The 24,219-nt window shown below is 46.5% G+C and overlaps 3 protein-coding genes across 8 annotated transcripts in view; 1 reads left to right on the plus strand and 2 right to left on the minus strand.

The window, feature by feature from the left end:
* The window catches only part of MACO1 (macoilin 1), a 16,088-nt gene extending 6,759 nt beyond the window's left edge, over positions 1-9,329 (minus strand). Inside the window, exons 1-6 of the mRNA XM_085208693.1 lie at positions 8,992-9,329; positions 5,739-5,880; positions 4,920-5,046; positions 3,125-3,248; positions 1,734-1,912; positions 456-951 (exon numbers count right to left, since the gene is read on the minus strand). Coding sequence (XP_085064819.1) covers positions 456-951; positions 1,734-1,912; positions 3,125-3,248; positions 4,920-5,046; positions 5,739-5,880; positions 8,992-9,071 — 1,148 coding nt within the window. The 5' untranslated portion in view covers positions 9,072-9,329. The remainder of the gene's footprint in view (positions 1-455; positions 952-1,733; positions 1,913-3,124; positions 3,249-4,919; positions 5,047-5,738; positions 5,881-8,991) is intronic.
* A 316-nt stretch (positions 9,330-9,645) lies between these two features.
* RHCE (Rh blood group CcEe antigens) lies at positions 9,646-17,917 on the plus strand. 5 transcript variants are annotated; one of them, XM_085208697.1, is made up of 11 exons: positions 9,646-9,841; positions 11,087-11,672; positions 12,167-12,353; positions 12,584-12,734; positions 13,079-13,220; positions 13,785-13,942; positions 14,222-14,359; positions 14,590-14,714; positions 15,399-15,478; positions 16,507-16,580; positions 17,043-17,917. In XM_085208697.1, the coding sequence occupies exons 2-11, from the start codon at positions 11,531-11,533 to the stop codon at positions 17,067-17,069; spliced, it is 1,224 nt and encodes a 407-aa protein (XP_085064823.1). In that variant the 5' UTR covers positions 9,646-9,841; positions 11,087-11,530; the 3' UTR covers positions 17,070-17,917. The 5 variants fall into 5 exon arrangements, with proteins under 5 accessions (XP_085064823.1, XP_019478391.2, XP_085064824.1 ...); XM_019622846.3 differs by having other exon boundaries at positions 9,649-11,307; positions 11,628-11,672; XM_085208698.1 differs by having other exon boundaries at positions 9,649-9,841; positions 11,628-11,672.
* Positions 17,918-18,776: 859 nt separating this feature from the next.
* TMEM50A (transmembrane protein 50A) lies at positions 18,777-24,207 on the minus strand. 2 transcript variants are annotated; one of them, XM_085208704.1, is made up of 7 exons: positions 24,071-24,207; positions 23,793-23,896; positions 21,736-21,848; positions 20,889-20,956; positions 20,601-20,693; positions 19,550-19,610; positions 18,777-19,260 (listed from the first exon to the last, which is right to left on the minus strand). In XM_085208704.1, exons 2-7 carry the CDS (start codon positions 23,883-23,885, stop codon positions 19,215-19,217), a joined length of 474 nt encoding a protein of 157 aa, XP_085064830.1. In that variant the 5' UTR covers positions 23,886-23,896; positions 24,071-24,207; the 3' UTR covers positions 18,777-19,214. The 2 variants fall into 2 exon arrangements, with proteins under 2 accessions (XP_085064830.1, XP_010721712.1); XM_010723410.3 differs by having other exon boundaries at positions 24,050-24,188.
* Positions 24,208-24,219: the final 12 nt, after the last annotated feature.

Here is a 24,219-nt window from a genome sequence, read left to right on the forward strand (position 1 = left end):
CAGATGAGAAACCAAAACCTGCCCAAGTACCACCGAACCCCTCTGAATTCCCTGGAGATGTAAAAACCACCCGGGAATGTTTGCCAAGAACACATCCCCTGAGCTCTGTACTGAGCATTCTCCACATTTCCCTCATGTCTTTCCTCCAATGACTGTCACAGCCACCCACAGAGCCTCCCAACACCCCGTGAGGTCGGTGAGGACCACATCCTAAGGGACACAGGAAGCTGTTTGCTGAAGATTACGTGGCCAACGGGAGGCAAAAGTCAGGAACAGAACCCCAGCAGGCTGCCTCCTGCCTGCCTTACCCCATTACAAACCAGTTCTGTCCTCTTTATGAGATCATAAATTACATTTCCCTTAGAAGACCAAGTAAAAAAAACCAACAAAACCCCAAACATACCCAATGCCCGGCACCACGAGAGGCTGTTAGACTGCATTCCAATGAAACTCACCTCACCAACGCATCTGGTTTGCTGAGCTGGTTATTGGGAATACAATTCTCCATTAAGTCCTTATGTGCACTCGGGCTCTTGCTTGGACACTTCTGTTTTTTCTCATTTTTAGTGGATGCTGAGGGGATGCTCCCATTGGTCACACTGTGACTACGTGGGGAGGAGTTCACAACCCCACTGACGTTTTTGTAATTTTTGGATGAGGCAGTGCATGAGTCCTCCTTTAAGAGGTTTTCTGTACTTCCTACAAGATCGTTATTTAATCTTTTACTATTGATATGGTTTTCCATATATTCAATTTCTTGTATTTTAGAGTCTACAGGTTGCAAAATGTTGTTATTTATTCCGAGATTGTGTTTCTTAGCATCCTTGTCCTTTTCTTTCCCTTTTTCTCTATATTCTAGCTCTGGCAACGTTGCAGATAATTTTTTATTGGCTGGAATGCCTCCATTGTGCTGCAAAAGTATCGAGGAATCCATCTCAGATAATCCTTTGGCTGCAATACCAAAATAAAGAAAAAAAAAATAAATTAGTTTGTTAAAAATCAATCAATATTATGACACAAAGAAAAACAATGGAGTCTACAACCATCTCTTCTGCTGAAGGCAATCATTACGAGTCTGCTTAGCAAAAAGAAGACAAACCCAAACCCAAGAAGAAAAAAATGGGTGGCCAGCAGGGAGGGAGAGGTGATTGTCCCCCTCTAATTGGCTCTTGTGAAGCCCCATCTGCAGTGCTGCAATCAGGGCTGGGAACCCCAACATGGGAAACACGTGGAGCTCTTGGAGGAGCCACTAAGATGATCAGAGGGCTGTGAGGAAAGGTTGAAGGAACTGGGCTTGTTTAGCTCAGAGAGGAGAAGGCTGCGGGGAGACCTCATTGTGGCCTTCGGTACTTGAAGGGAGCGGATAAACAGGAGGGGAGGTGGTGATAGGACAAGGGGGAATGGTGGTTGGATATGAGGAGGAAGTTTTTCACCCAGAGGGTGGTGACCACTGGAACAGGTTGCCCAAGGAGGCTGTGGATCCCCGTCCCTGCAGGCATTCAAGGCCAGGCTGGATGTGGCTCTGAGCAGCCTGGGCTGCTGGTTGGTGACCCTGCACACAGCAGGGGGTTGAAACTAGATGCTCATTGTGGTCCTTTTCAACCCAGGCCACTCTAGGATAAGACCAAACCAAACCAAAGATTTCTTTCAGCCCTCCTCTAGGATCACAAGGGATGAAAGCAGCGGAACTTTGAGGTGCTGGTGGCACACGCAGAGCAGGAGGTGCAGCTCACCTTCCTCTGCCTCCCTCTCCTGTCGCTGCAGCATCTGCTGCTCCGGGGGCAGCGCTTGCTGCAGGAGCTGCATGTAGAACTCGTTCTCTTTCTGCACTTCTTTTTGTTTTCTTAAACGCATTTTGTAGCTGACGTAGCTTTTAAAGCCAAAGCCCAAACTGACGACAGGGTAACCAATGCTATGGGGGGAAAGAAAAAGAAAAGAGCAACTTTATTATTCCAAATGTAAAGTAATGAATTGCAAAGCTGTGAGCGCATCTGAATTTTTCACACAGTGACCCACAGAACTTTTGTGCTATGCTACGATAAGAATGTAGAGAGTTTGTTACCAAGCTACAGCTCGTTACAGATAGACTAATTGTAACATAAATGATTACAACAATGCAATTGCATGGTGCATAGCAGTGCCAGCTGTTGGACAAGCACAAGGTGCAACCGTGCATCTCTCCAGGAGGTAACAGCCAACTGCAATCTAGTTTTGGTCCTGAGGGGCCATGCAAACATCTCCATATAAAAATACATTGTCTTTGGCAAGCACTGTAACAAAGCACCACGAATCTGCATTTTGAACACAGAAGGTATCCTACACTGGGGAAAACTCCCATCTAGATGACTGCATTAACCATGGAAGTCTTCCCACTCTTTGCTCAGTAACAGCACTGTGCAATCTGCATTTCTAAGTACGCTTCCAGAATGCAAGAACCATTTGCATATGCATCTGCCAGTGCTCCTTTTGTGATGCTGAGCAAAGCCAGCTGTAGCTCCAGTTTGAAAACCCTGATGACAAGCAGAGATGTCTGCATCTAATTCAGCAATAGAAAGACTTTTCTTCGCAGCTCCTGAACTGTTTTTGTAACCTGAGCAGAATTCAGTTTGTGTTTAAGGGGTTTATTTGCGCAGCGTGGACAACAGAAATGAAAATGACAGATGCCAAATTAACGAGGGCTGCCCCATGGAGAAATGGGCCAAACACTCCGGGAACAAAAGAGGAGACACATTAAACCCAGCACAGCCTTGTGGTACACTACAAACTCGTGGTAGAGAAGTGCACCTCTGGACAGAGAGGTATTCTTCATTAGAGAAAATCTTCTTAATGGAATGCATGAATCACAAGTGAAAATATTTTTATGTCACTTTTGCCTTCCACTCGTTACGAAGGTACAGGATTTGTAAATGGATGACAAGAACTTCCAAAAATATCACAAATACCTTCAAGACAACCACACTTGGTTAATGTGTAACACACGTTATGGATGGAATGCTTAAGGACAGCTGTGAGAGGGAGAATCAAGCAGCCAAAGCCTGAACCAACATCCAAAGCCCCGGATATCAATCCCCCTGGTTTAATAATAAATGCTTAATAAGAAATGTTAATGAGCAAAGGGACTTACCAGTGTGCTGCGAAGGGACGACAAAGGTCCACGTGGAAGTTCTTTAAATCTTTAAATCTAATTGCTGCTTCGATATAAACAAAAAGTATCCACAGTGATACTGTTGGTAGACACACACCCCTCTCTATGGAGGGGAGAGGGAAGGAGAGACAGAAAAAGAGAGAGAAACACCTCAGCACCAAAAGCCATTTTTAAAGGTTTTCAAAAGACAGCGGGCAATTTTCAGACATTTATAAATGGAATTGTAAGAGCTTGGGAGTTTGCTTGATAAAGTATCTAGGATGTCTTTAAGGTGGTTCTGAATTCTGTCTCCTTATCTTGTTTGATTGCTGCTACAAGGCACCAGTGAGAACCAGCAGAGGTGGAGCAAACTGCACAGCGCGGCACGACGCCGTATATAGACCAGGAATGTGAGTGGAAGGAGCTGCAGGAGATGAGCTCATGTTACAGCTGCCAACCTCACAGCCAGAACTGCTTCCCCACCCCACGTTCGGGATCTGCCAGGCCCAGCACTGAGCAGATGGGCTCCAGAACCGCTCGTGGCAGAGGAACGGAGGGCACAGCACGGATCCTTCCCTGCAGCAGCCAAGCAAAGCTCAGCTCAGCTCAGCTCTCAGCCCTCTTGGTCAATGGAAGCCACCACTGCTGACTGTGTTACTGCTGTAGAATTCCACAACTCAGTTACAGCTCCGTGCCCCAAACTTCATCAAGTCCTTGGCTACGCGCCGACGTCAACGTCTTGTGTGCTTATTTGGAAACAGGTCTCCAGTTTGGAGCTGTGGGTGCTATTTTGAGGCCCTGATGTGATTTGCTTTGCTCTGTTTACTATGCTCTCTACTTTTGGTCTCTCTTGAACTGCTTCCTTCAACGCAAATTGGAAAGCTCTGGTAAAATCCCTGTGCTACAAGGGATGGTTCTGGTAGGTAGGTGCACTACCTAAAAAGATCACCACTTTCTCAAAAAAAAAAAAAAAAAAAAAAAAAAGAGCAAATTCCCATCAACTTAAATAAGCATTAAAGAAAGATTAATTCCTAAGGTTGCAGGGAAGCAGAGCTAAACAGCTGAAGTTCAACCCGACGCATCAGGTGCTGCCTTTACTCTGAGAACAACTTGAGATCACGCTTTGACATCTTAACACAACCCTAAAAATAAACCCAGGTTTGGAGTTTTTTTTTTTTTAACCTATTTTATATTGGGCAGCAACTGGTTCATAGTCTTTTCCATGAACTCCCACGCTGTCATTATTACCCATGAGTAACTTGTCAGGGAGATGACTGCTTTCACCAGCAAGCTGAGAAGCAATCCATGCTATCCTGCAAGCTCCCATCATCTAACTGCAAGACTAACACAGAAATATTACCAAAGTCCCGGACACCAATGTCCTGGGGGACCAAAAGCTGCCTTTAAGCAAAGCAAGGTATCTTCCTGAGTTAAATAAAGTGGGATATATGGTGATATCCCAGTTGAACAGCATAGTAGTTGAGCACTGGGAAGGGTATCGTATTGTTTCTTGCATTTGCTCAGTACTTGTTGAGCTGTGCAGGAGCGTTCTGAAGTCAGGAACTCCTGCTCACAGACCTTCAGTTCCAGCAGTTAATCATTAAGTGATGATTAACCACAAGATGTACAAAGAGATAAGGATAAGGATACCAAGGACAACAAAAAGAACATTTCTTACCTGTATAAAAAGTACATTAAAGCAAATCTAACAAATAGAAGAGGGATTCTGCATGTTATTAATTAATTAAGATACATATTCGAATCAGTATGTTTTAGTTAAAGTACAATGACCTACCTGTGTGCCAGACATACTGTACCCACACATACGTGCTGGCAGCAAAGAACAGCCATTGTATTGGTATGAAGAGCAGACATATTATATTTGATGTGAATGCTACACACACAAAAAATACTGAAAAAGCCTAAAAGGAGGGAAAGAAAAGTGTTTCAGATTATTCCAGCAAACATCAGCAGTGAGTCCAGCACAGAAACATGTGTTACTTATACCCAGGGTAAAGAAATTACTGCACCTGAATGCTTGGGAGACATCACTAAGATCACCCAGTCCAACCAAACAGAGCAGCCTGGCTGATGGCAGGACAGATCTGTCCATCCATGAGCCAACACGTACAGCCTGAGAATATCTGTGCCCCAGCCACTCCTCCTGCAAGTCCCCAGGCTGCTGCATTTACACCTTATTTTGTTTGAAGATCGCTGACATACAGTGTTGATGTAGTGCTATCATTAAGATTCTACTACAAATAAAAACCAGCAGCATCACTTACTCTCCCCAAGTGGTAAATATTTAAACAGGCAAGGGCTTAAAGGAAGCTCTAATAGAGGGGGATCCAAACAAATCCCCTTATCTCAGGAATTCAAGCGCTATCTGCCTACAGTGAATTATTTGATAGTGATGTGCTCCACTTCCACTTGCCACAGATTAAAGAGGCAACGTGAGAAGGAAGAGACTTGAGCACAAGTCACCTTGCCACCCGACAGCTCCTTTTGTGGAAGTGAGCATCAGTGCCACTAAATAAGCTGTGGAACGTGGAAATTACCCTGACACCTCACAGGACTTCCCCACCAAGGGACAGCAGCCCTGTGCTGTACTCACCAAGCCCTGGTATCTGAAGGAATCGTAAACGCTCCTGATGAAGAGCCAGAAGGGCCACAGATACTCAAATCTGAACTCCAGGACAAAGTCTGCTAACAGTACCAGTGCCCACACCACCAGGAACTTCAGGTACAGGAAAGTACTGCAAAGAAAAAAGAAAAGTGATCTCAGTCAGCATTTCCAATACAAAGACTGATTAAAAAAGAAGCAAACGATTTGTACGAGCTTATGAACTTTTTGCTTTTAATTAATTAAAAGGTCGGGAATAAAAACTGTCGGTAACTGCAATACAGGAGAGAAGATTTCATACAAAATAATTAGACCACAGGCCGCCTTCCATTAAAATCAAGCCTTGTCTAACACAGCTGACTTCTGCTCAACTGCATTTATTGTTAGAGCAGCAATGAAGGCGCGTTGCTCTGACCAGACGCTCAGCCTCAAGCTCCCTTTTGCTTTGCAGTGTATTTGCACAAAGCAAAGCCTGGCAAACAGAGACACTGCCACAGCTGCGGTGCTCCTCTCCTGCTCCGCACTCCCCCATCCTCGGGGCTGAGATGTTTCTGCCTCCCCCCTCCTCACACCGCAGATGTTCTCTCATTGTCTGCTGAGCACGAACCGCATCGCCAAATACATGAAGGTATATTTTAAGCCTTTAACTACAGCCATTGGGAAGAGTGTTTTGATGCCGAGCTGCCAAAGGGGTATATTTAAACACATCTACGTTCAAATTAATACATCCATTTAGGAAAAAGAAACAACGAAACAAAACACAAAAAGGGTGTATTTGCAGCACGCTGCAGCTGGCGGGGATCCTCGGAAGGCACACAGATCCCGACCACAAAGGCACACTGACACCCTCCAAATGAGATTATGTGAATAAAACCACGGCCCAAACGCAGCAGCAGCCCCCTCCCTCCCCCTGCTTTGTATCAGCCCTTCCCAGCCCGGCTTCTCCCTCTGGTGCCTCTATTGTCCCTCTGTGCCACGCACTGCTGCACAGCCCAGAGCACAGCGTTGCTCTGTGACCCCACACCTGCAGTTCTGACACCCGCTGATGCCTAAAATCTGGGCAATCCGTTTTCTGACCCACATGTAAAACGCTGGAGGAGGAGGATTCTTTTTTTGGGGAGCAGCTTTACACCAACAGAGGGGAATTGAGGTCAGGTGTGAGCAGGAGCTCCTTTACTCAGAGCTCACGCAGCAACAAAATGGAATGGAGCTTTGGTGGGAAGGGTCCTCCTCTGCTGTACCACCAGTGGGACTCAGTGGGAGGAGCACACAAGCAGCGTCAGCAGCAGAAGAGTGGGTGCAAAATACATCAAGGATGAGGAGTGGGAACCAAGCAGCAACAAGTCAACTTCAATTGCTTCGACAACAACAAGCTGCCACGAATACCTCCATGAACAGCCCAAGTCCTAAGGCACGTGTAGTGCCAAGGACAAAAGATGCTATCTGCAAAATGATGGCAACAGAGAGCTGAAAAGGCATAAAGCAAAGTTCTGAATGTAAACTGTGGAGACAACAGGAGACCTTCTGAGCCCCGCTCACCAACCCTTGCGTGGTTTTGGAGACCTGCTGAAAGCATGGTTATGTTTTAAGGATCACAGCGTTCTTTGCACAGGTAATACCTGTAGGTAGCTCAAGTCTTCATTGTGCTTTGCACGTAATATTAGCTTGGGACTCTGCAGGACAGGAAATAATGGCACCCAAAGTGCAAAAAGCAGCTTCAAGGATAGGGAGGGCAGGTGCTGCATCTTTGCTGGGAGAGGTTGGTTGCATGAAGGGCAGCTGCTCCCAAACTCTTCAGCACTGCAACTCTCAGCCACATTCACCCCTCTCTGCACTGAAGGATTGGCACAAGGCTGGGAAGATTGGTCTTCAATTAAAAAGCAAACACAAATCCTGCAAAGATTCAAGTGTGCTCATCAAGCTGTTTGCTCAGCCTAGCTGCTCTATTTGTACCGCTGCGGTGCTGCCTCCTGATAACTGTATTTACTGGGTCTGTGTAAGCTGATGGCAGCAATTAAGATAAGTTGAGTAAATAGCTACAGTAACCAGAGTAATTTTAATGATTTGGAATTCTATCGTTATAGAGACGCTGCCTGTATGTAAGTTATGGGGAGAAAGCGAGGGAAAAAAGCAAAACAGAAAAAAAAGAATAAAGCAACAAGGAAAGGAGCCCACAGTCCAGGAGGGAAATGCCCCCAGCCCCGCTTCCAGCCTGCAGACCAGCTCCTCTTCTCTTTCTGCGGGACAACACCTCAAAGTCACCCAGTACTTCTGCTCATCAAAGCCCCACGTGAAACAAAGGCTGAAAATCCCATTTCTGATACAAAACATTCCAGGAGAAACTCCTGCAAGAGCCCGGCATCTCCAACAGCTCTGCATGCTGCTCCAACCACACTCACCCTGTGCTGCTCCACACCTTTCCCAGCTCTCCCTTTTCTCTCCCCCCTTCCCACCCCGTGCAACGGGCAGCACGCAATTCCCACTGCTGACTCAAACCGTTCCACTAAGACAAATCACCTCGCACAATAACTTCCAAGCAACGGATGGCATCGCCGTAACAATCCGAGCACTGCTTTCTCAACGACGGGAGCCAAAAACAAGATGCTCCCTTCTCCCAGGCAGGGACCCGTGAGGAGCAGAGCAGCACATCCCCACACCTGTCATAGCTGCCTTCCTCCTGCCCAGCAAACACCCGCAGCGTGCAAGGTTTCCACTCAGAGCACAGCCAAACCTCTGCCGGGCTGGAAGCAGAAACGGGACAACTTTCACAAGTCAGTCTGTATAGATTTTATACCTCCGGCAAGGTTGGAAAAGGCCACTCAGAGCACGCAGCCCAACCACTGCCCTGTGTCCGCTCTGACCGCGTCCCTCAGCTCCAAACCCGCTCCTTTCCAACCCCCTCCCCACTGCCGGTGACCCCCGCGACCCCCAGCCCTACCGGCTCACCGCCGCTCCAATTTCCCCCCGCACCGCCCACGCTGCCGTCACCTCTCCCCCCACCGCCGTTACCTGCGCTCAGCCAGACCCCCCCCGCCGCGCCCTCCTTTCCGAGCCCCGCCTCGCCTCACCTCGCCCAGCACCGCCGGCTCTCCCGCTCCCCACGTGCGGTCCGGCAGCGGGGCGCCGGTCGCCATGTCGCTCGGCCCGCTGTCAGGGCGGGGGCGGGGCGCGGCCGGGCCGGGGAGCCGCGGAGCTCCCGGCGTTACCCCCCCCCTTTCCCAGCCCTCCCCCGGCCGTTCGCTACCTGCCGTAGATGCCCTCGGCGATGCGGTTCCGCTTGAGCGGCCGCCGCAGCTTGCTGCAGTCCGCGCTCCGCCGCTTCATCCTCCCGCCGCCTCCGGCCCCGCGCCGCCCCGCTCACGGCAGCACCATGCGGCCCTCGCGTTCCTCGCGCGGCGCGGCTGCCGTCGTTTTTGTTTTTTTTTGTTGTTGTGTTTTTTTTTTCTTCTCTCCCCCCCTCCTCTTTTTTTTTTTTTTTTTTTTTTTTTTAATAACCCCGGGAAACAAAGAAATAAAAATAATTCCTGGTCGGTCCCTCCCCGCCGCGTCCCCCCGCGCAGCCGCCGCGCAACGACCCGCCTTCCCTGACGCTGTCCAATCGGGCGGCTGGTGACGCAAGAATGACGGCTCTCTCCACCAATCGGCGGCGGAAAAAGGCAGACGGACGGCCGACGAGGCCTATGAGAGTGCCACGATATTCGTCCCGCCCCGCGTCATCGAACGGCCTACCCACGCCCTTGATTGACGGTCACGAGAGCCCATCGCAAAATAGGAATTGTGAATTGATGGCACTTCAACCAATCGCGAAGCAGTTCTTGCTCTCCTCCCGCCTACTGTCCGTCTGCTCTGGTTCCCGTCCCGTGCTGTGATTGACAGCAAGGCTGCCCAATGGGAAAGAGGAGGAAAACTCAAAGGACAGCTCAGCTATCCATTCGGAAGCGGAAAAAGGAGGGCTTAATTTCCTCTGTCACCGTAGCTCTGAAGGGCCGCCCTTCATACTTGATTGACAACCTCGCTGACAAATCACTATCGTAATCCTCGGGGAGCGCTGTTCTTCCGTAACAACGCAGCCCTGTCCCGACGCCTCACAGGAGGTAGGGAGGAGGGGGGAGAAAAAAAAAAGAAAACCAAACAGCGGAGCGATTGCAGCAAAGAAACACACTCAGGAGAGTGGCAGGAGAGCGGCCCAATGGCGGGGCAGGAAGGGGCGGGGCGACGCGGCTGTCCCATATCCCATCGGTCCAAAGACGGACGGTGTTTGGAGATGGACCAATCAGAGCCCAGGAAAGCTGCTAGCCAATGGGAAACCCGTCCCTAAGGCAGGGTCTGTGGGTGGGGGGGGCGCTCAGCCAATGGAAAGCGGAGGTGGAGCGGAACTTCCGTTGTCTCCGCCCCTTCCGGTTAGGCCTGCCTTGTCACGGGCGGCCCCGCCCTCAGTTCGTGCTGCAGCTGCGCGGGGCTGCGTGGCGACCTGGAGTGCGAGTGGGGCTTCGAACCGCGCCTGGCTTCTTCCCCTCTGCCGGGGCTGTGTGCGGGCCCTATGCGTTCTGACTGGGATGGATGGGCTCGGGCTGAGGAGCGCAGCCCTGCTGTGGTGTTAAAGCCTGTTCAGTTCATGGGGGACTTTGAGGCAAAAAGCCCAGAATCAGCATTTGCAGGAGGATCCCAGGAGGTGTCCTGTGCAAAAAGGCGCGGTGATGCTACAGCCTTCGGCGTGTGTTCTATCAGTGTTTGTGCTGGCAGGAGACTTGGTCACAAATGTCCAAAAAAAAAAAAAAAAAAAAAAAGGGTGATTTTGTTTATTTCACTCATGCAGAATGGAGGCTGGAGTTCTGAATGCTCAGTGTGGTTCCCAGGTGGTTGTACTGCAGATGGGAGATGGAGCACATGCAGTCACTGCGTCCACCAGCTCTGTTTGCACCTTATAGGTGTTCCAAAGCAGCTCAGCTGATGTTGAGCAACATCCGAGTTTCCCAACGTGGCCACCAAATCCCCCCAAAAAGGAGCTGGAATCAGATCTTCCACGGGACATAACAGCTTCTGCCATGTAGCCCTTTGTGTGCCCCAAATGTTCACTTTGGTGGCTGCTTAGTTAAAGAAAAAGCATGTGCCAACCTAGAGGCTGAGAACCCACAAAGCATTGGGTGCCTTATAGCCACGCTGTGGCAATAGAAGTTGATGCGTTTCTGAATGCAGGTCAGGTCTGAAGCAATCAGGTTGGTTCTCAGTTCAAAGCCTGCAGTGTGTCTGCTTGCAGTTTCCAGGCCTGAGGTTACCCATGGGGATGTGGGTGTTGTGTTGTAGCCTAACAAAGCTGAAAACCACAACCGGAATCTCAGCAGGGCATTTCCTGAGGTAGTGGTGGAGGGGCTCGGTTCTGGAGTAGTCTGGACTACAAGCAATGTAAAGAAATAATGATATTCCGTGAGCTTCAGCATCCCACTGCTGTGAGTCTGCAAGTCTGCATGCTTTTCTTGCCGTTCAGCTGATACGTGAGGAGCCACAGCAGCTGGAGCACCGTGGGGATGGTATCCTGCAGAATTACACTACGGACCATTTGGTATGGTTCTGTTTGTGGGTACTTTTGAGTTTAGTCCATGTCAGCTAAGTGTGGGCTCCTGACGTGCACCAGATAAGGAATGTTCGTTGCCAATGCCTCTCGGGTTTTTTATCTCTCTTTTATTCCCCCTCCCTCATCCTTAACTGTTGGTTTGAGGCGACACAAACTTTGTTTATAGAAGAAAGTATTAAGGTGTTTGTGCCTAAGTATCATCTGGTGCACAATGCCTTCAACTTACCTCAGCTTCCGATGCAGCGTGCTGTGGCTGATCCTTTCTCTGGAAGCTGTCTTCATCGTCTTCTCTTATTTTTTATTCTCAGACAGGCATATACTCTCCTACTCAGATCGTACGATCACCTGCTTAGGTAAGACTGCTCACCTTGCTGTGAAAGGAAGGATTGAATGCACGCTTTTATTTTGCATTGCAGTGGAGTTGGGATGGATGGTTTTGTGTTTTGTTAGTGAGAACGTTTGTGCTGCCCTTCTGCTGCCCTGCTTGTATTCTTCATCATTGTTTATATGAAAGCAAAGGCAGTCAACAAAGTCATACGTGATAGAAATTGCATTGCTCATCTGTTTTCTGCTGTCTCTACGTGTATATATTCAAACTTCTGAGGACAGGCAGTGCTCTGAGTGCAGAACTGTAAGGTCTCAGCATGTGAGACAATTGTAAAACTAAATTTGAGTATGGTATCGTCTTTGTTTCCTTATGGATGAGAAAGCAAGCTCTGGGTTTCTTTAAAACTAGTTAATAATGGTGCCCAATTTTTAATGGAAAGATTTCTTAGTTAATTGTCATTTTTTAAAACCAGTCTGCTTGAATCACTTCACTGCTCTTCTGCTCTTTTCTGTCACGCAGCTTGGCAGGATGTCAGCCACATGCTGATTTTTGGATTTGGCTTTTTCCTGATGTTTTTGAAACGATACAGTTTTAGCAGCGTGGGATTCAACCTCCTGATCATCGTGCTTGGTGTCCAGTTCTCCCTTCTGATGCAAAACGTATCAGTTTTCCTGAAAGAAGGAAAATTGAAAGGTAGTCTGGAAAGGTAATGAGTTCTTGTTAGAATTGGAATCACCTGGAGCTGCTGATGCCTTTTATTCTGGGGTAATGCCTTGCTGCAATGATTGTTTTGTGAATTAACATGGTCATCTGCAGACTTTTTGGAGGGTTAAGTGCATTTTGCTGTCTGTTGTTCTTTCTTCATTGCCTGAATATGGTCCCAACATGGAATTGTTGGTTTTTTTTTCTTCTTTTCTTTCCTTCCTTTCATTACAGCCTAGTAGAAGCTGCTATGAGCATGGTTGCTGTGATCATCTCCATTGGAGCTGTACTTGGGAAGACTAATCCCATGCAATCAATTGTGATGACAATTGTAGAGATAATAGTTTTCTGTATGAGCAGATGGATCAACACGTATATCCTGGAGGTACAGTAGTATGATTTCCCAGTAACTGGGGTGAAAGTTTCACAGCCTTTGGAAACATTGCTATTTCCACTGACTGATACACGAGCTCACCGTGGACAGCAGAGGCAGAGCTGCATTTAACACACAGTGTAAATGTACTCCAAGCTCTTTGTAGACGAACTGTGTGTTTATGAGCTCAGATAAATTAATGTGGCATTAAAAACCCATGCTTAAATTATAAACCAAGTGACTGTTTTGACAAATTCTTCATAGGGAGGTTGCATGAGTTAACTATCTCAGAATCTGCACTGAAGGGTTCCTGTGGCATATGATTGGTTACAAATTTAATTCATCTACTGATGCAGGTCTCAAATCATGTAAGCATAATGCACATTCACCTGTTTGGGGCATACTTTGGTCTGGCTGTCTCCTCACGTTTCTCTGAGCCATCACCAAGGGCTGAGAAGAATGCGAGTACTCCGAAATCGGACTTACTGTCAATGTTGGGTGAGGCATTTGGTTTAATGTTTCAGTTGGGAAAAGAGATTGCAGTGAGAGCAAGAGGAAAGCATGACTGCAGGTGAACTGCTGCCCTCTCTCAATTAAGTTGTCTCTTTGGGGCTTGTATGGACCTTTTGGTCAGGGAGCCATGCGCTGAGGTTATGACTTGTATTTCAGTAGTGCTTAGAGTTCCTATGTGGGGCTGAAATGCTGTTTGCTAACATCAAGGTGCTGTACAGTGATATGAAAATGCAGTCCCTGCCTAGTCCTGTGAGTGGTAAGATAAAAACCTGCTGAAAGGTGGGGAACAGGATAGAAGCAGGCACATGGTCTGGCTGTACGTATGACATTGCAGTGCTGTGTGCAACACCGCGTTTCTGGGGAAGATGTTGGTATAGCAGGCAGCTCTTGGGGCTGTCTGCACTGCAAAGGACAGGAACTACTCTTTGGTCACAATGAGGAAGTTGAAATGAATGCAGAAATATGGGTTGGAATCATCCAGAGACAGCCTATGGTAGATACACTGTGTTTTAGGGTAGGTAATAATAATTGCTTGTCTTTGTCTCCAAGGCACTCTCTTTCTTTGGGTGTTCTGGCCAAGCTTCAATTCTGCACTGATTGTGGAAAAACACAAAGTGATCTTTAACACCTGCTTAGCACTTGCAGTGAGTGCTGTAACTGCCTTTGCATTATCTGGTCTGATCACAAAGGATGGAAAATTCAGGATGGTAAGACATGAGGGAAAATCATGGTATGGAAAAACTATTCTTCTGTTACTCTCAGTAATATGTTGAAGGGTATAATAGCTATTAAATAAAAGCAAATCTGAGTTTTCAGCTTGGCAGTCATCATTAGGCTGCCAAGCAGAAGACTGAAGAAACTGTAAGTTAGAAATGGTATTCTCTGATGGTAACTTAGAGTATACAGAAGTCCAAAATCACCCTCATGTACTGTTACAGAACAAGCAGTGACTGAATTCTCTCTGTTTTTGTTACTTTGTTTTACAGACTCATATCCACAGTGCAGCACTAGCTGGTGGGGTTACTGTTGGTTATGCAGCAGAGAGTATCGAGTATCCCTGGATTGCAATGATTTTGGGTCTCCTTGCTAGTGTGATGAGCATACTTGGATCTCTCTGTTTACAGGTAGCACTCAAAGCCTGAAATTCCTTTTTGTATAACTTCTGTAAACTTATTTTCCTACGTGACATACCTCAAGGTAAACCTCTTTTTTGAGAAGATTAAACCTGAAGTCTTGACCAAGGTGTGGGATTGCAAGTTAAGAGACCAAAGTTCATTTCCTAACTCTAAGATAGACAGTGTCCAGTTATCAACTCGTGTTCTTGAGTATCACTTAATTTTTTTCCTCTTCCCAGAGCTGCTTGCACCCTACTCTCAAGATTCATGATGCATCTGGAGTTCATTTCACATTTGGTTTGCCTGCTGTGTTTGGAGCTCTTGCCCAAGTTCTTTTGTGTGTAATCGAGACTAAATCACTAAGGTACATAAATGTTTGTCCTTAAGTGTAATAAGTTTATCTAATCATTACTGGAGGGTGCCCTGAGTGGAATTCTCATAAATACAGAAGGCTTGGAAGTCTTCACAAATAAATCATATTATGTTAGGTTTTAGTCCTAAATTTGGTCCTTTATCTTAAGAGCAGTGTACGTAGGAGATGAAGGCTGGGAAAGTGCATCCTTCCCAGGTGTTTTGGGAAAGCTTTGTATACTATTACAACAAGGGAGGAAAAAAAAAGATGAATTTTATCCAAAAGAGTCTTTAACATACAGGCAAGGGCTGACACCAGTCTGGACACCCAACTGGAAATATGCTTGGGGAAACACCACACAGAGGGCTCACTGAAGGACAGTTCTCCATAGGATTTCATGACCTGGCAATACCATCTCCTTTTCACAAACCAAGCCCATGTTGTATCATACAAGAAGTTCTCTGGTTTTCTCAGCTTACACAGGAATGAATCACAGCGCAACGTAACTTGGTTGTAGGCTTCTGCTCAGCTCTCTTAAAACATCCACCTGCAGCTGTATAGAGTTGAAAATGGTGACAGTGATGTGAGGTTTTGACAGAAGATCCGTGCACAGGGACCACTTGGGGCAGACACACCCACAGGCTGAACGTTGGAGTCACCAACTGTCAAAGGTGAAACACTTGTTTTGCTTTTCAGCTTTGACTGCGAGGTCATACTGAACATCGGTGCCATCTGTTTCACCATCAGTGTTGCCTTGATAACAGGTCTTATTACAGGTAAGCACGAAAACCACGTTTCAGTAACATCTTCCACATTTTCCTTTGGGGCAAGGGCTGTGTCTTCCTATTGCAGCTGTTGTTGTGTCAGCGTCCTTTGCAAAAAGACACCAGTGTAACTGGGGTGCTAATGTGTGCTTCTGTGGATAAGGAGTTATGTAGAAGAAACAGCTGGAAACATGAACACCATGAAGTCTTCTGGATAGGCTTTGAAGAAGAGATGTATTCAACGTAACCTACCAGCAACTTTTTTTCATTGGTGAAATGTATTCTGCAGATGTTTAACAGCTGCCTTCAGATTACAGACATGAGATGTGTGAGGAAGAAAACACATTTATGTTTTGGTGTTGTCTTGGCCACAGAAAAATGCTACCCAGAGCTTCTCACTTCTTAGGCCAGTTGCTGTAAATCTGCAGACTTCCACTCATGTCAGCAGCTTGCATGAGGCAGACCCTGCTCCTTTGGTTGCTGGGGCTTTGGGATCATCAAGGCTCATGTGTTCCTCACATGACATACTGTTGGTTTTATGGCAGCTGCAGTCGTTTTAAAGCTGCTAATTCTGGTTTGAGGTGAAAGCTGCTCTAAAAATGCTCTAAAACGATCTTTTAAAATGCTTTAATTGATCTGCAACTTTGCATTAGCTCAAGTGTAGTTAAGAGCTGATGGGTTTTTTTTAAAAAATGATCAACTAAAACAATCATTCAGTGGTTACATGTACTGAAAACCCAAACTAACAGTGCTGCTAAGCCTGTCTGCTTCAAACACGCAGCTTTCACGTGAGAAGTTAAAGACTTTTCATGTATCCTTAGAATCTGGGAGGCTGTTTAATGAGTTTTTACCTATAAGCTTCTCTGTTCCTAAGGTCAACTCGAGTCACAGGGCTCTGCTGAAGTGTTTTGTTCTGACGTTGTGTTTTAGTCGATGTCACATTTGGATGTGTGTTATCAAGAAGCCTTCAGTTACACAGCCTTCCCCTTTCCATGACACATGCGTAGATGTATATCCAATATGTGTGTTTTTACAACCAGGTTTAATCCTAAACCTCAAACTATTGAAGCCCATCCCTGTCTCCAAGTATTTTGAAGACCAGATGTATTGGGAGGTAAGTTTCTTTTCAATGTGAGATTCACCACGTGGCAGTACACAGAGCATCCATTCCAGGGTACATTTGAATGCCCCGTTTGTTCAGCTGTCTGAAGCCTGAGTATTATAAAAGTATGTATTCTTCAGATAGCATTCCTGTTGGTGGGCACGTGGCTAAGTCTATGATCTTTGTTGTAACAGATAATATCCGTGCTCAGACAACCTATGTTTCATAGACAGTCCCTTGGGGTGTCAAAGAATAGGGTTTTTACAAGCAGTTCTATGGATGGAAGGTTCTTTTTATGAAAACTCCTGGCCTTCACTGGGCATTGAGTGCATAAACACAGAGCTTGTGCACGTTTAGGTGCTGAATGTGATCCTCTACAGAACCATGGAATTTGGAATACGGTTCTGCATCACCATGTGTTGATTTGATGTTGATTGATAAAATGTTCTGATACAAGAATGTCTGTCTTCACAGTTTCCTCATCTGGCTGTTGGATTTTGAATGGATGAACCTAAATGAAAGACTTGACCAAGATCTGTATATTTGTCATTAAAGAAAATGAGTAACTATGATGAAACACCACTTAATTATTAGCACGCTTAAAAAAGCCTTCCCAATGGACATGTGAAAAATTTGCAACAAAATGTTCATTATTTCTGAACAATTAGCACATATATTTACAGATGGAGAATGTATAACCCGTTTTCTTTTCCGTTTTGATGATTTTACCTTAAATATTTTTGTAGTATGTGTACAGAAAGCTGCTGTCGTGGCTTATCCATTAAAATGCTTGGAAGCTATTTAAAGCTGTATTAGGGTTTAAAAGTCCAAATCTGTGCAGTATGCACTTACTCTGATCTAGTGGAGACTGAAGTTCTTGTTTATAAGTTCAATTAGGTTCTGGTGAAGGCCTTGTTAAGCAAAGATTTGATGACTGAGCCAGATCACAGCCAGAACTCCACACTGTGCCAGACTGAAATCGCGTTATCAGAAAAATCTGTTCTTGGCTCAACCAAGATTTGGAAGATCTGATGGCAAAAAATGACAAGCAGAACCTCCTGGGTTTGTACTGGGGGGTGGTCAGCCTGGAAAAAGATCTGGAAATGGTTCCTTAAACACTGCCAGCTAAAGGCCTTACCTTTGATTTGAATGAATTAAAGCAGATACGTGCTTGTAGAGTAACTCCTGCATGCAGGGGTTTGGTGCATGAGGCACAGCCTGCTCAGTCTGAGGCTGTGCAAACGTGTTTTTAAATGGATGGTGGTCCTAAGCTTTTTCTTCATTTCAAAATAGTTGACATTTTTTTCTTTAACTGCTTAATTATTAATAATTAAAGAAGTGAAACCTTGGCTGTTTTTTTTTTACTCATCACACTTGCTTAAAAATGAAGGAATGAGGCAAACTGTAACACTGAAAACAAGAGGTGGAGTATTTGATGGTCGCTGCAATGTTTGCTGACATCTAATTTGTTCATTAGGGAATAAACAAAGCAGTACTGCAATTAAAGGAAGCTGAGACAGAGTTCCAAGTAACTTGTAGAGGAAGCGTCACTGTTTATTTCACAAAATAGCCAGCGATCTACTTATTTATCAGCTGCAATGCAGCTTTTACCAGCTGACAGTGCCATTCAGCACAGATACCTACACATTTATATGCCTCCTTATCACACATTTAGCACATTACTGCCCTGGCAGTACTGTAATCCAGGCTGAACTTGTGACCTTCAGTCCCCTACATTCCAGCAACCCAATGAACGTAACTTCTTACGTGCTTCTGCTGTCCTCCAGCAGGAGTGGTGTAAGGAATAGTGGTTCATTCCTCTGTTTCTCTCACATCTCTTTGCTCCCTGATTTCTTGAGCAAGTAACCCAGATGCGTGCATAGGATGGGGCAAAACAGCTCCTCTTGTATCTCAGAGTTCAAATGAATATGGATCAGAAATCTCTCTTGCAAGGCCTGTCCCTGGTTTAACTCCAGCTGAGGAGCGTTCTTCCCTCTTTTTATTGGGGTTAGGAATTAAGTTTACAGCAAGCTTTGTGGATGAGCTCCTTACAGCAGAACCAGTACATAACTTCAACCTGTGCCTCCACAGTGTCTGCAGCAACAGTGAGTTGTTCACTACCCTCACCATCATTGTATTAACCACTCAGGGAAAAACAAAGTCCAAAGCAGCACAGCTTTATGCAGGAAAAAACACAAACCAGTCAGATTTGAAAGTGAAGAACTGTTTATATTGTCCAGATATAGGAAATACTTAATAAATATATGTTAAAAATTTGTTTTAAAGCAAGTAGGACTTGGGTTGTAAATATCATAGAAAGTGTTACATGGTTAAATGCATTAATCTTCCACTATTCTATTTACTTATAGCAAACATCATACAAAAGTGACTTCCACTGCTACTTGTAGCAGTTTTACATGTCAGAAACATTACAACATTTAAATCAATATAACTGTTTTTAGGGTATTTTTTCCTTTAAAAAAAAAAATAATAATAATACAACCAGGATTTTTAGTGCTATGATTTCACTTCTCCATGTTTTACCTTTAGACACAATTGAAGGGCACTGTATACAAAATGGTTTTACAAAATTTCCAGAATACAGTTAAAAAATGACATGGCCAATGCGCTTCCATCAGTGTGTGCTCACTGCCACAGATCCTCTGTGCGGCCAAATTTGAAGACCAGTCCTCTGTTTGAAACAAGAAAGCCATATGAGCACATAAGGGGGCAGATTAAATACCAAATAATATTTTCAATGCGTTATTTTTGGGAGCAAGTTGTAGTATTTGTGAACCCACGTCCTGTTCCTGCAACAAAAGCTACACAGGCAGATCACTGAGTGCCCTCAGCAGCACTTTATTCACCCACATCTAGCTGCAAAAAAATAGAGCTGAAATAAAACCCAGACTGCAGCAAGCTTTGGTTTTGATCATTAAAAACCAATTAGGTAAGAAATGAACAAAGGATGAGAAGCTTACCCGAAAAAGATGAATGCATTCTGGAAAAAAACAGCAATTCCTGGGTACACGACTGTTTTCTCTAAAGGCAAACAAAACAAAACACTCCATTAATTTTTCAGAAGTCCTTTTCTCTTCAGAGACCCCATCTCACAACAGAGTCCAGCTGCTACCACAGAACAAATCTGCCCTAAGATGGGTTGTTATCTCATAGAATTAAGAGAGCACTGTGCACCTTTTGCATGTTTCATTCTCTGACAAGATGGTTCCCTCCCATCTGTTACCCCCACTGCAAAGTAATTTCAATGGCTTTTGTGCCTCCCCCTCACTCATTCAGCTTTTCAAATAACTGAAACAATAATCAAGGATGTGCATTCAGATCTAACACTCGTGAAGACTGTCACTGTCGTGTGGGATTGCACACCCACTTTTGGAGTGCACTTGTGTAAAGTGATACAGAAACATGTGCGCATTCTCTGTGATGATAAGCCACAGAATGGAGCACTGGCATGAAATCAGTGTGCCCAGGTGTCCCTGAAAATCCCCCGTGACCTGAGCAATGCCAAGACTAAAGAGAACATAAATTAAAACCCAACCACTGTGCCCTAAATGAGCATGAAATTCATATCCAGGGCTGAGCAACAGCTTTATGTCTGCTGATGTGTCCCTGCCAAGAGGAACCTGCTGCAGTTTCTATGACTTTCTCAAGACTTGTCTTCATAAAATTACCATGGTATAAAGTAAGGTGTGAACTTCTACAAGCAGTTTGCTGGCTTAATGTACAGGCTTGGGGAACAACAAAATGGGTCACTTTAATTCTGGAAATAGGTGTTTGCTGAGAATTATTCCTATATAACGTAAGCAGTTCAATTACTTCAGTGCAGTTCCCCATTTGACTCAGCCTTCTGTTTCTACTAAGGCTAGCTGGAAGGTTTGTGCCCTACAAAACAGACTGACATGAGCTTAAATAACAGAAATGGGATCTTAAAATTCTCCAGACATTAGAAAAAAGAAAAAAAATGGATAGGGAAGAACTAGAAAGGGTCAGGCCATGCTTCATGTTGTATTTTACCTTTAACGACGTATCCTCCAAACAGAATCCACATGGAAGCAATCAAAGAGCCAAAAGCCATCATAAAGCCAATAAAGAGCCAGATCCGAGCACCTTAAAAAAGACACATGGATGTTCTGTGCCCATCCCTGGGTACAGACACCAGTAACTTTCAAGATGCTTCAGTTTCAGAGCACCTTATGCGACCCACTCCAGCTATGCCCATAAACCAGTGCACACCCTGGTACAGCTATTACAGCTCTTCCAAGGATGACTGACTGCATGTATTTCTGTGTGCACACCACTCACCTGTCTGTCCCAGGCAGCCTTCGCTGTAACTGTCACCCCGCACTTGTCCATTAGACACTGCGTTGATCCTGAATGTGACAAACAGGATGACAGAGGGTAAAGATAAATAAAGCAAGAAGGAAAATGTTTATAAAACAGGAGGAGAAACTTCTCAGAAACTCATTTAGACAGTAATGCATTTCTTAGATGTATTTTATTTTTTCAGAATGCGGAACAATGCTAAAACTTAAACGCGTTGCTCCACTTTTAATGCTTTGATCTGTATGCTACTCCATTTCTAATGGCTCCTTACCACAGACAAATGTAAGGCACATGATCCTAGGCTGCATCGAATGAAGCATGACCAGCAGCTCGAGGGAGGCAGTTCTCCCCCTCTGCTCTGCTCTCATGAGACCACATGCAGTGCTGCATTCAGCTCTGGGGCCCCCACCGTAAGAAGGGAAGGAACCCTTTTTCAGTGAGTGCAGGAATAGGACAAAAGGGAATGCTTTTAAGCTAAAAGAAGAGATTTGGATGAGATGTTAGGAAGAAATGTTCTCACTCAGAGGGCAACGAGGCCGTGGCACTGCTGCCCAGAGCTGGGGGTGCACAGAGGCAGTGCCCAAGGCCAAACTGCAGGGGGTCTTAGGCAGCCTGGTCAGAAGTGTCCCAGTTTATGGTGGGGGGTTTGGACCAAGGTGATTGTTAAAACCCCATCAACCCAAACCATTCCATAATATTAGCAACGCTCAGACCCTGACTTGTTATTTTCAGTTATCTCCCGATTTAAAGACTACATTTTAAAAAAAATTCTGAATTTCACCAAATTTCTAGGTGTACACAGCTCTGATCAAGACGTTGCACTTACATTAGGAATGCAATGGTGGCTATAACCCCACAGGCGTGATATGAATGGTTGAAGTCTTCCATGGTAGGGTACTTCACAGCTGCATCTATGATTATCCACCAACCTGTAAAAAACTGTTAAAAGCAAAAGTAGCAGTTTAAAACACAGATAGAAAAGTTTTGACCAAAAAAATAATAAATTACAGCATGACTGCCTCTGCTATCAGCTTAGTTAGGTACAAGCTAAACACAAACCCCACGATTTAGCTGCTGTAAGAGATCACAGAATTGTAGGGACTGGAAGGGACCTCTAGAGGTCGTCGAGTCCATCCCCTTTGCCACAGGCAGGGCCACCAACCTCCCCATTTAACACCAGCTCAGGCTGCCCAGGGCCCCATCCAACCTGGCCTTGAACACCTCCAAGGATGGACGGGGCATCCACAGCCTCTCTGGGCAGCTGTTCCAGCACCTCACCACTCTCTCTGTAAAGAACTTCCCTCTGACATCCAACCTCAATCTCCCCTCCCTCAACTTCAAACCATTTCCCCTTGTCCTGCAATTATCTCCCCTTTCCAAGAGCTGACTCCCCTCCTGCCTGTAGGCTCCCTTTAGGTATAGAAATGCTGCAATGAGGTCACCCCGCAGCTTCTTTTCTCCATGCTGAACAAGCCCAGCTCCCTCAGCCTGTCTTCATAGAGGAGGTGCTCCAGCCCTTTGATTATCTTTGTGACCTCCTCTCCAACAGCTGTCTTTCTTGTACTGGGGGCTCCACACGTGGACACCTCTCCAGGTGCAATATTCTTGTTAAAACCCATCTAGTTCTTCTCTGCCCAGCTCTCCAGTCTGTCCAAGACTCTCTGAATGGCAGCACAGCCTTCAGGTGTGTCAGCCATTCCTCCCAGCCTCTTACCATCAGCACTATCTCTTCATTAAGGTCACTGATGAAGATGTTGATCAGGACCAGACCGAGCACTGACCCCAGGGAACAGCGAGGTCTGAGCTCTGCCAAATGTTCCTTGAACACCTCCAGGGGTGGTGACTCCACCACCTCCCTGTGCAGCCCATTCCAGTGCCTGACCACTCTTTCAGATAAGTAATATTTCCTAACATCCAGCCTGAATCTCCCCTGGCACAGCTTGAAGCCATTCCCTCTCATCCTATCACTGTTATATGAGAAGAGGCCGACCCCCAGCTCACTACAACCTCCCTTCAGGTAGTTATAGAGAGCAATAAGGTCTCCCCTGAGCCTCCTCTTCTCCAGACTGAACAATCCCAGCTCCTTCACAGAATCACAGAACAGCCTAGGTTGGAAGGGACCCCAAGGATGATGAATCTCCAACCCCCTGCCACATGCAGGACCACCAACCTCCACATTTCATAGCAGCCCAGGCTGCCCAGGGCCCTATCCAACCTGGCCTTGAACACTTCTAGATCCTTCAGCCGCTCCTCATAAGGCCTGAGCTCCAGATCCCTCACCAGCTTTGCTGCCCTTCTTTGAATACTGGCTTTCTTGCAGTGAGGGCCCAAAACTGGACAGAATACTTGAGGTGCAGCCTCACCAGAGTACAGGGGGAAAATCAATTCCCTGCTCCTGCTGACCACACTATTTCTAATGCAGGCCAGGATGCCATTGGCCTTCTCAGGCACACTGCTGGCTCACGTCCAGCCGAGCATCAATCAGCAAGCCCAGCTCCATTTCCTCTATGCAGTCTTCACCTGCTCTGCCCCAAGCCTGTAGCGTTGCCTGGGGTTGTTGTGGCCAAAGGCAGGACCCGGCATTTAAACACGTTGAAACTCATCCCGTTGGCTTCAGCCCAGCCATCCAGCCTGTCCAGATCCCTCTGTAAGTTCTCTGTAAGTTCTCAGCCCACCTCCACTCATCCACCCCACAATCCCCCCTGTAGGGATGGCAGCACCAACGCCTTGCTGACACCCGGAGGTTTCTCAGCAGCCAGCCCAGCGCAGGGGAAGGCTATGGGGTGGGCTGTGGTCCCTGTGCCCCACAGCCGTGTGACGGGGAGCCTTCCTTTCCATGCCCAGCACTCTGCCGTGGGGCTCGGTGCTAACAGCCGCACACACCAGCACTCCGGCGGCGATGGACGCGATGGTGTTCCGCTTCTCCCCCCAGTCCACGCACTCCGAGCACCTCAGGCTCTCCAGGAAGCCGGACATCTTTCAACGCTCTGAGGAACGCAAGAAAACAACAAAACATCACATTTCCGTCACTGGAAAAATCCTTCACAGCTTTCATAGCCGCATCTCAGTGCCCTCAAACGGGGAACGGCCCGGTCCCACCGCCCGGCCGGCACCACGGGAGGCACGGAGCCGCCGCTCACCTCACACTAGCCGCCGCTCACCTCACGGCTGCCGCCGCCCGACGCTCCGCCGACGCGCTCAGTGCGCAGGCGCGGCGCTCAGCTGCTGCTCCCCGCCGGCAGTGCGCACGCGCGTAGCGCGCAGGACGCCGTAAATCGGGGACATCTGCGCATGCACCGCAGCATGGGGC

Source organism: Meleagris gallopavo, chromosome 25, assembly GCF_905368555.1.
Source record: "Meleagris gallopavo chromosome 25, MGAL_WU_HG_1.1, whole genome shotgun sequence".
NCBI lineage: Eukaryota > Metazoa > Chordata > Aves > Galliformes > Phasianidae > Meleagris > Meleagris gallopavo.

What these genes read in the sequence shown, in the direction of transcription:
- TMEM50A (XM_085208704.1), bottom strand. Translation starts at nt 23,885, where the DNA reads ATGTCCGGCTTCCTGGAGAGCCTGAGGTGCTCGGAGTGCGTGGACTGG. An exon ending in CCATCGCCGCCGGAGTGCTG is followed by an intron (nt 21,849 to 23,792) that starts GTGTGTGCGGCT and finishes TGCTTTTAACAG; the next exon opens with TTTTTTACAGGTTGGTGGAT. An exon ending in GCCACCATTGCATTCCTAAT is followed by an intron (nt 20,957 to 21,735) that starts GTAAGTGCAACG and finishes TGTCACATTCAG; the next exon opens with GATCAACGCAGTGTCTAATG.
- RHCE (XM_085208697.1), top strand. Translation starts at nt 11,531, where the DNA reads ATGCCTTCAACTTACCTCAGCTTCCGATGCAGCGTGCTGTGGCTGATC. An exon ending in TTGAAAGGTAGTCTGGAAAG is followed by an intron (nt 12,354 to 12,583) that starts GTAATGAGTTCT and finishes CTTTCATTACAG; the next exon opens with CCTAGTAGAAGCTGCTATGA. An exon ending in TCAACACGTATATCCTGGAG is followed by an intron (nt 12,735 to 13,078) that starts GTACAGTAGTAT and finishes CTACTGATGCAG; the next exon opens with GTCTCAAATCATGTAAGCAT.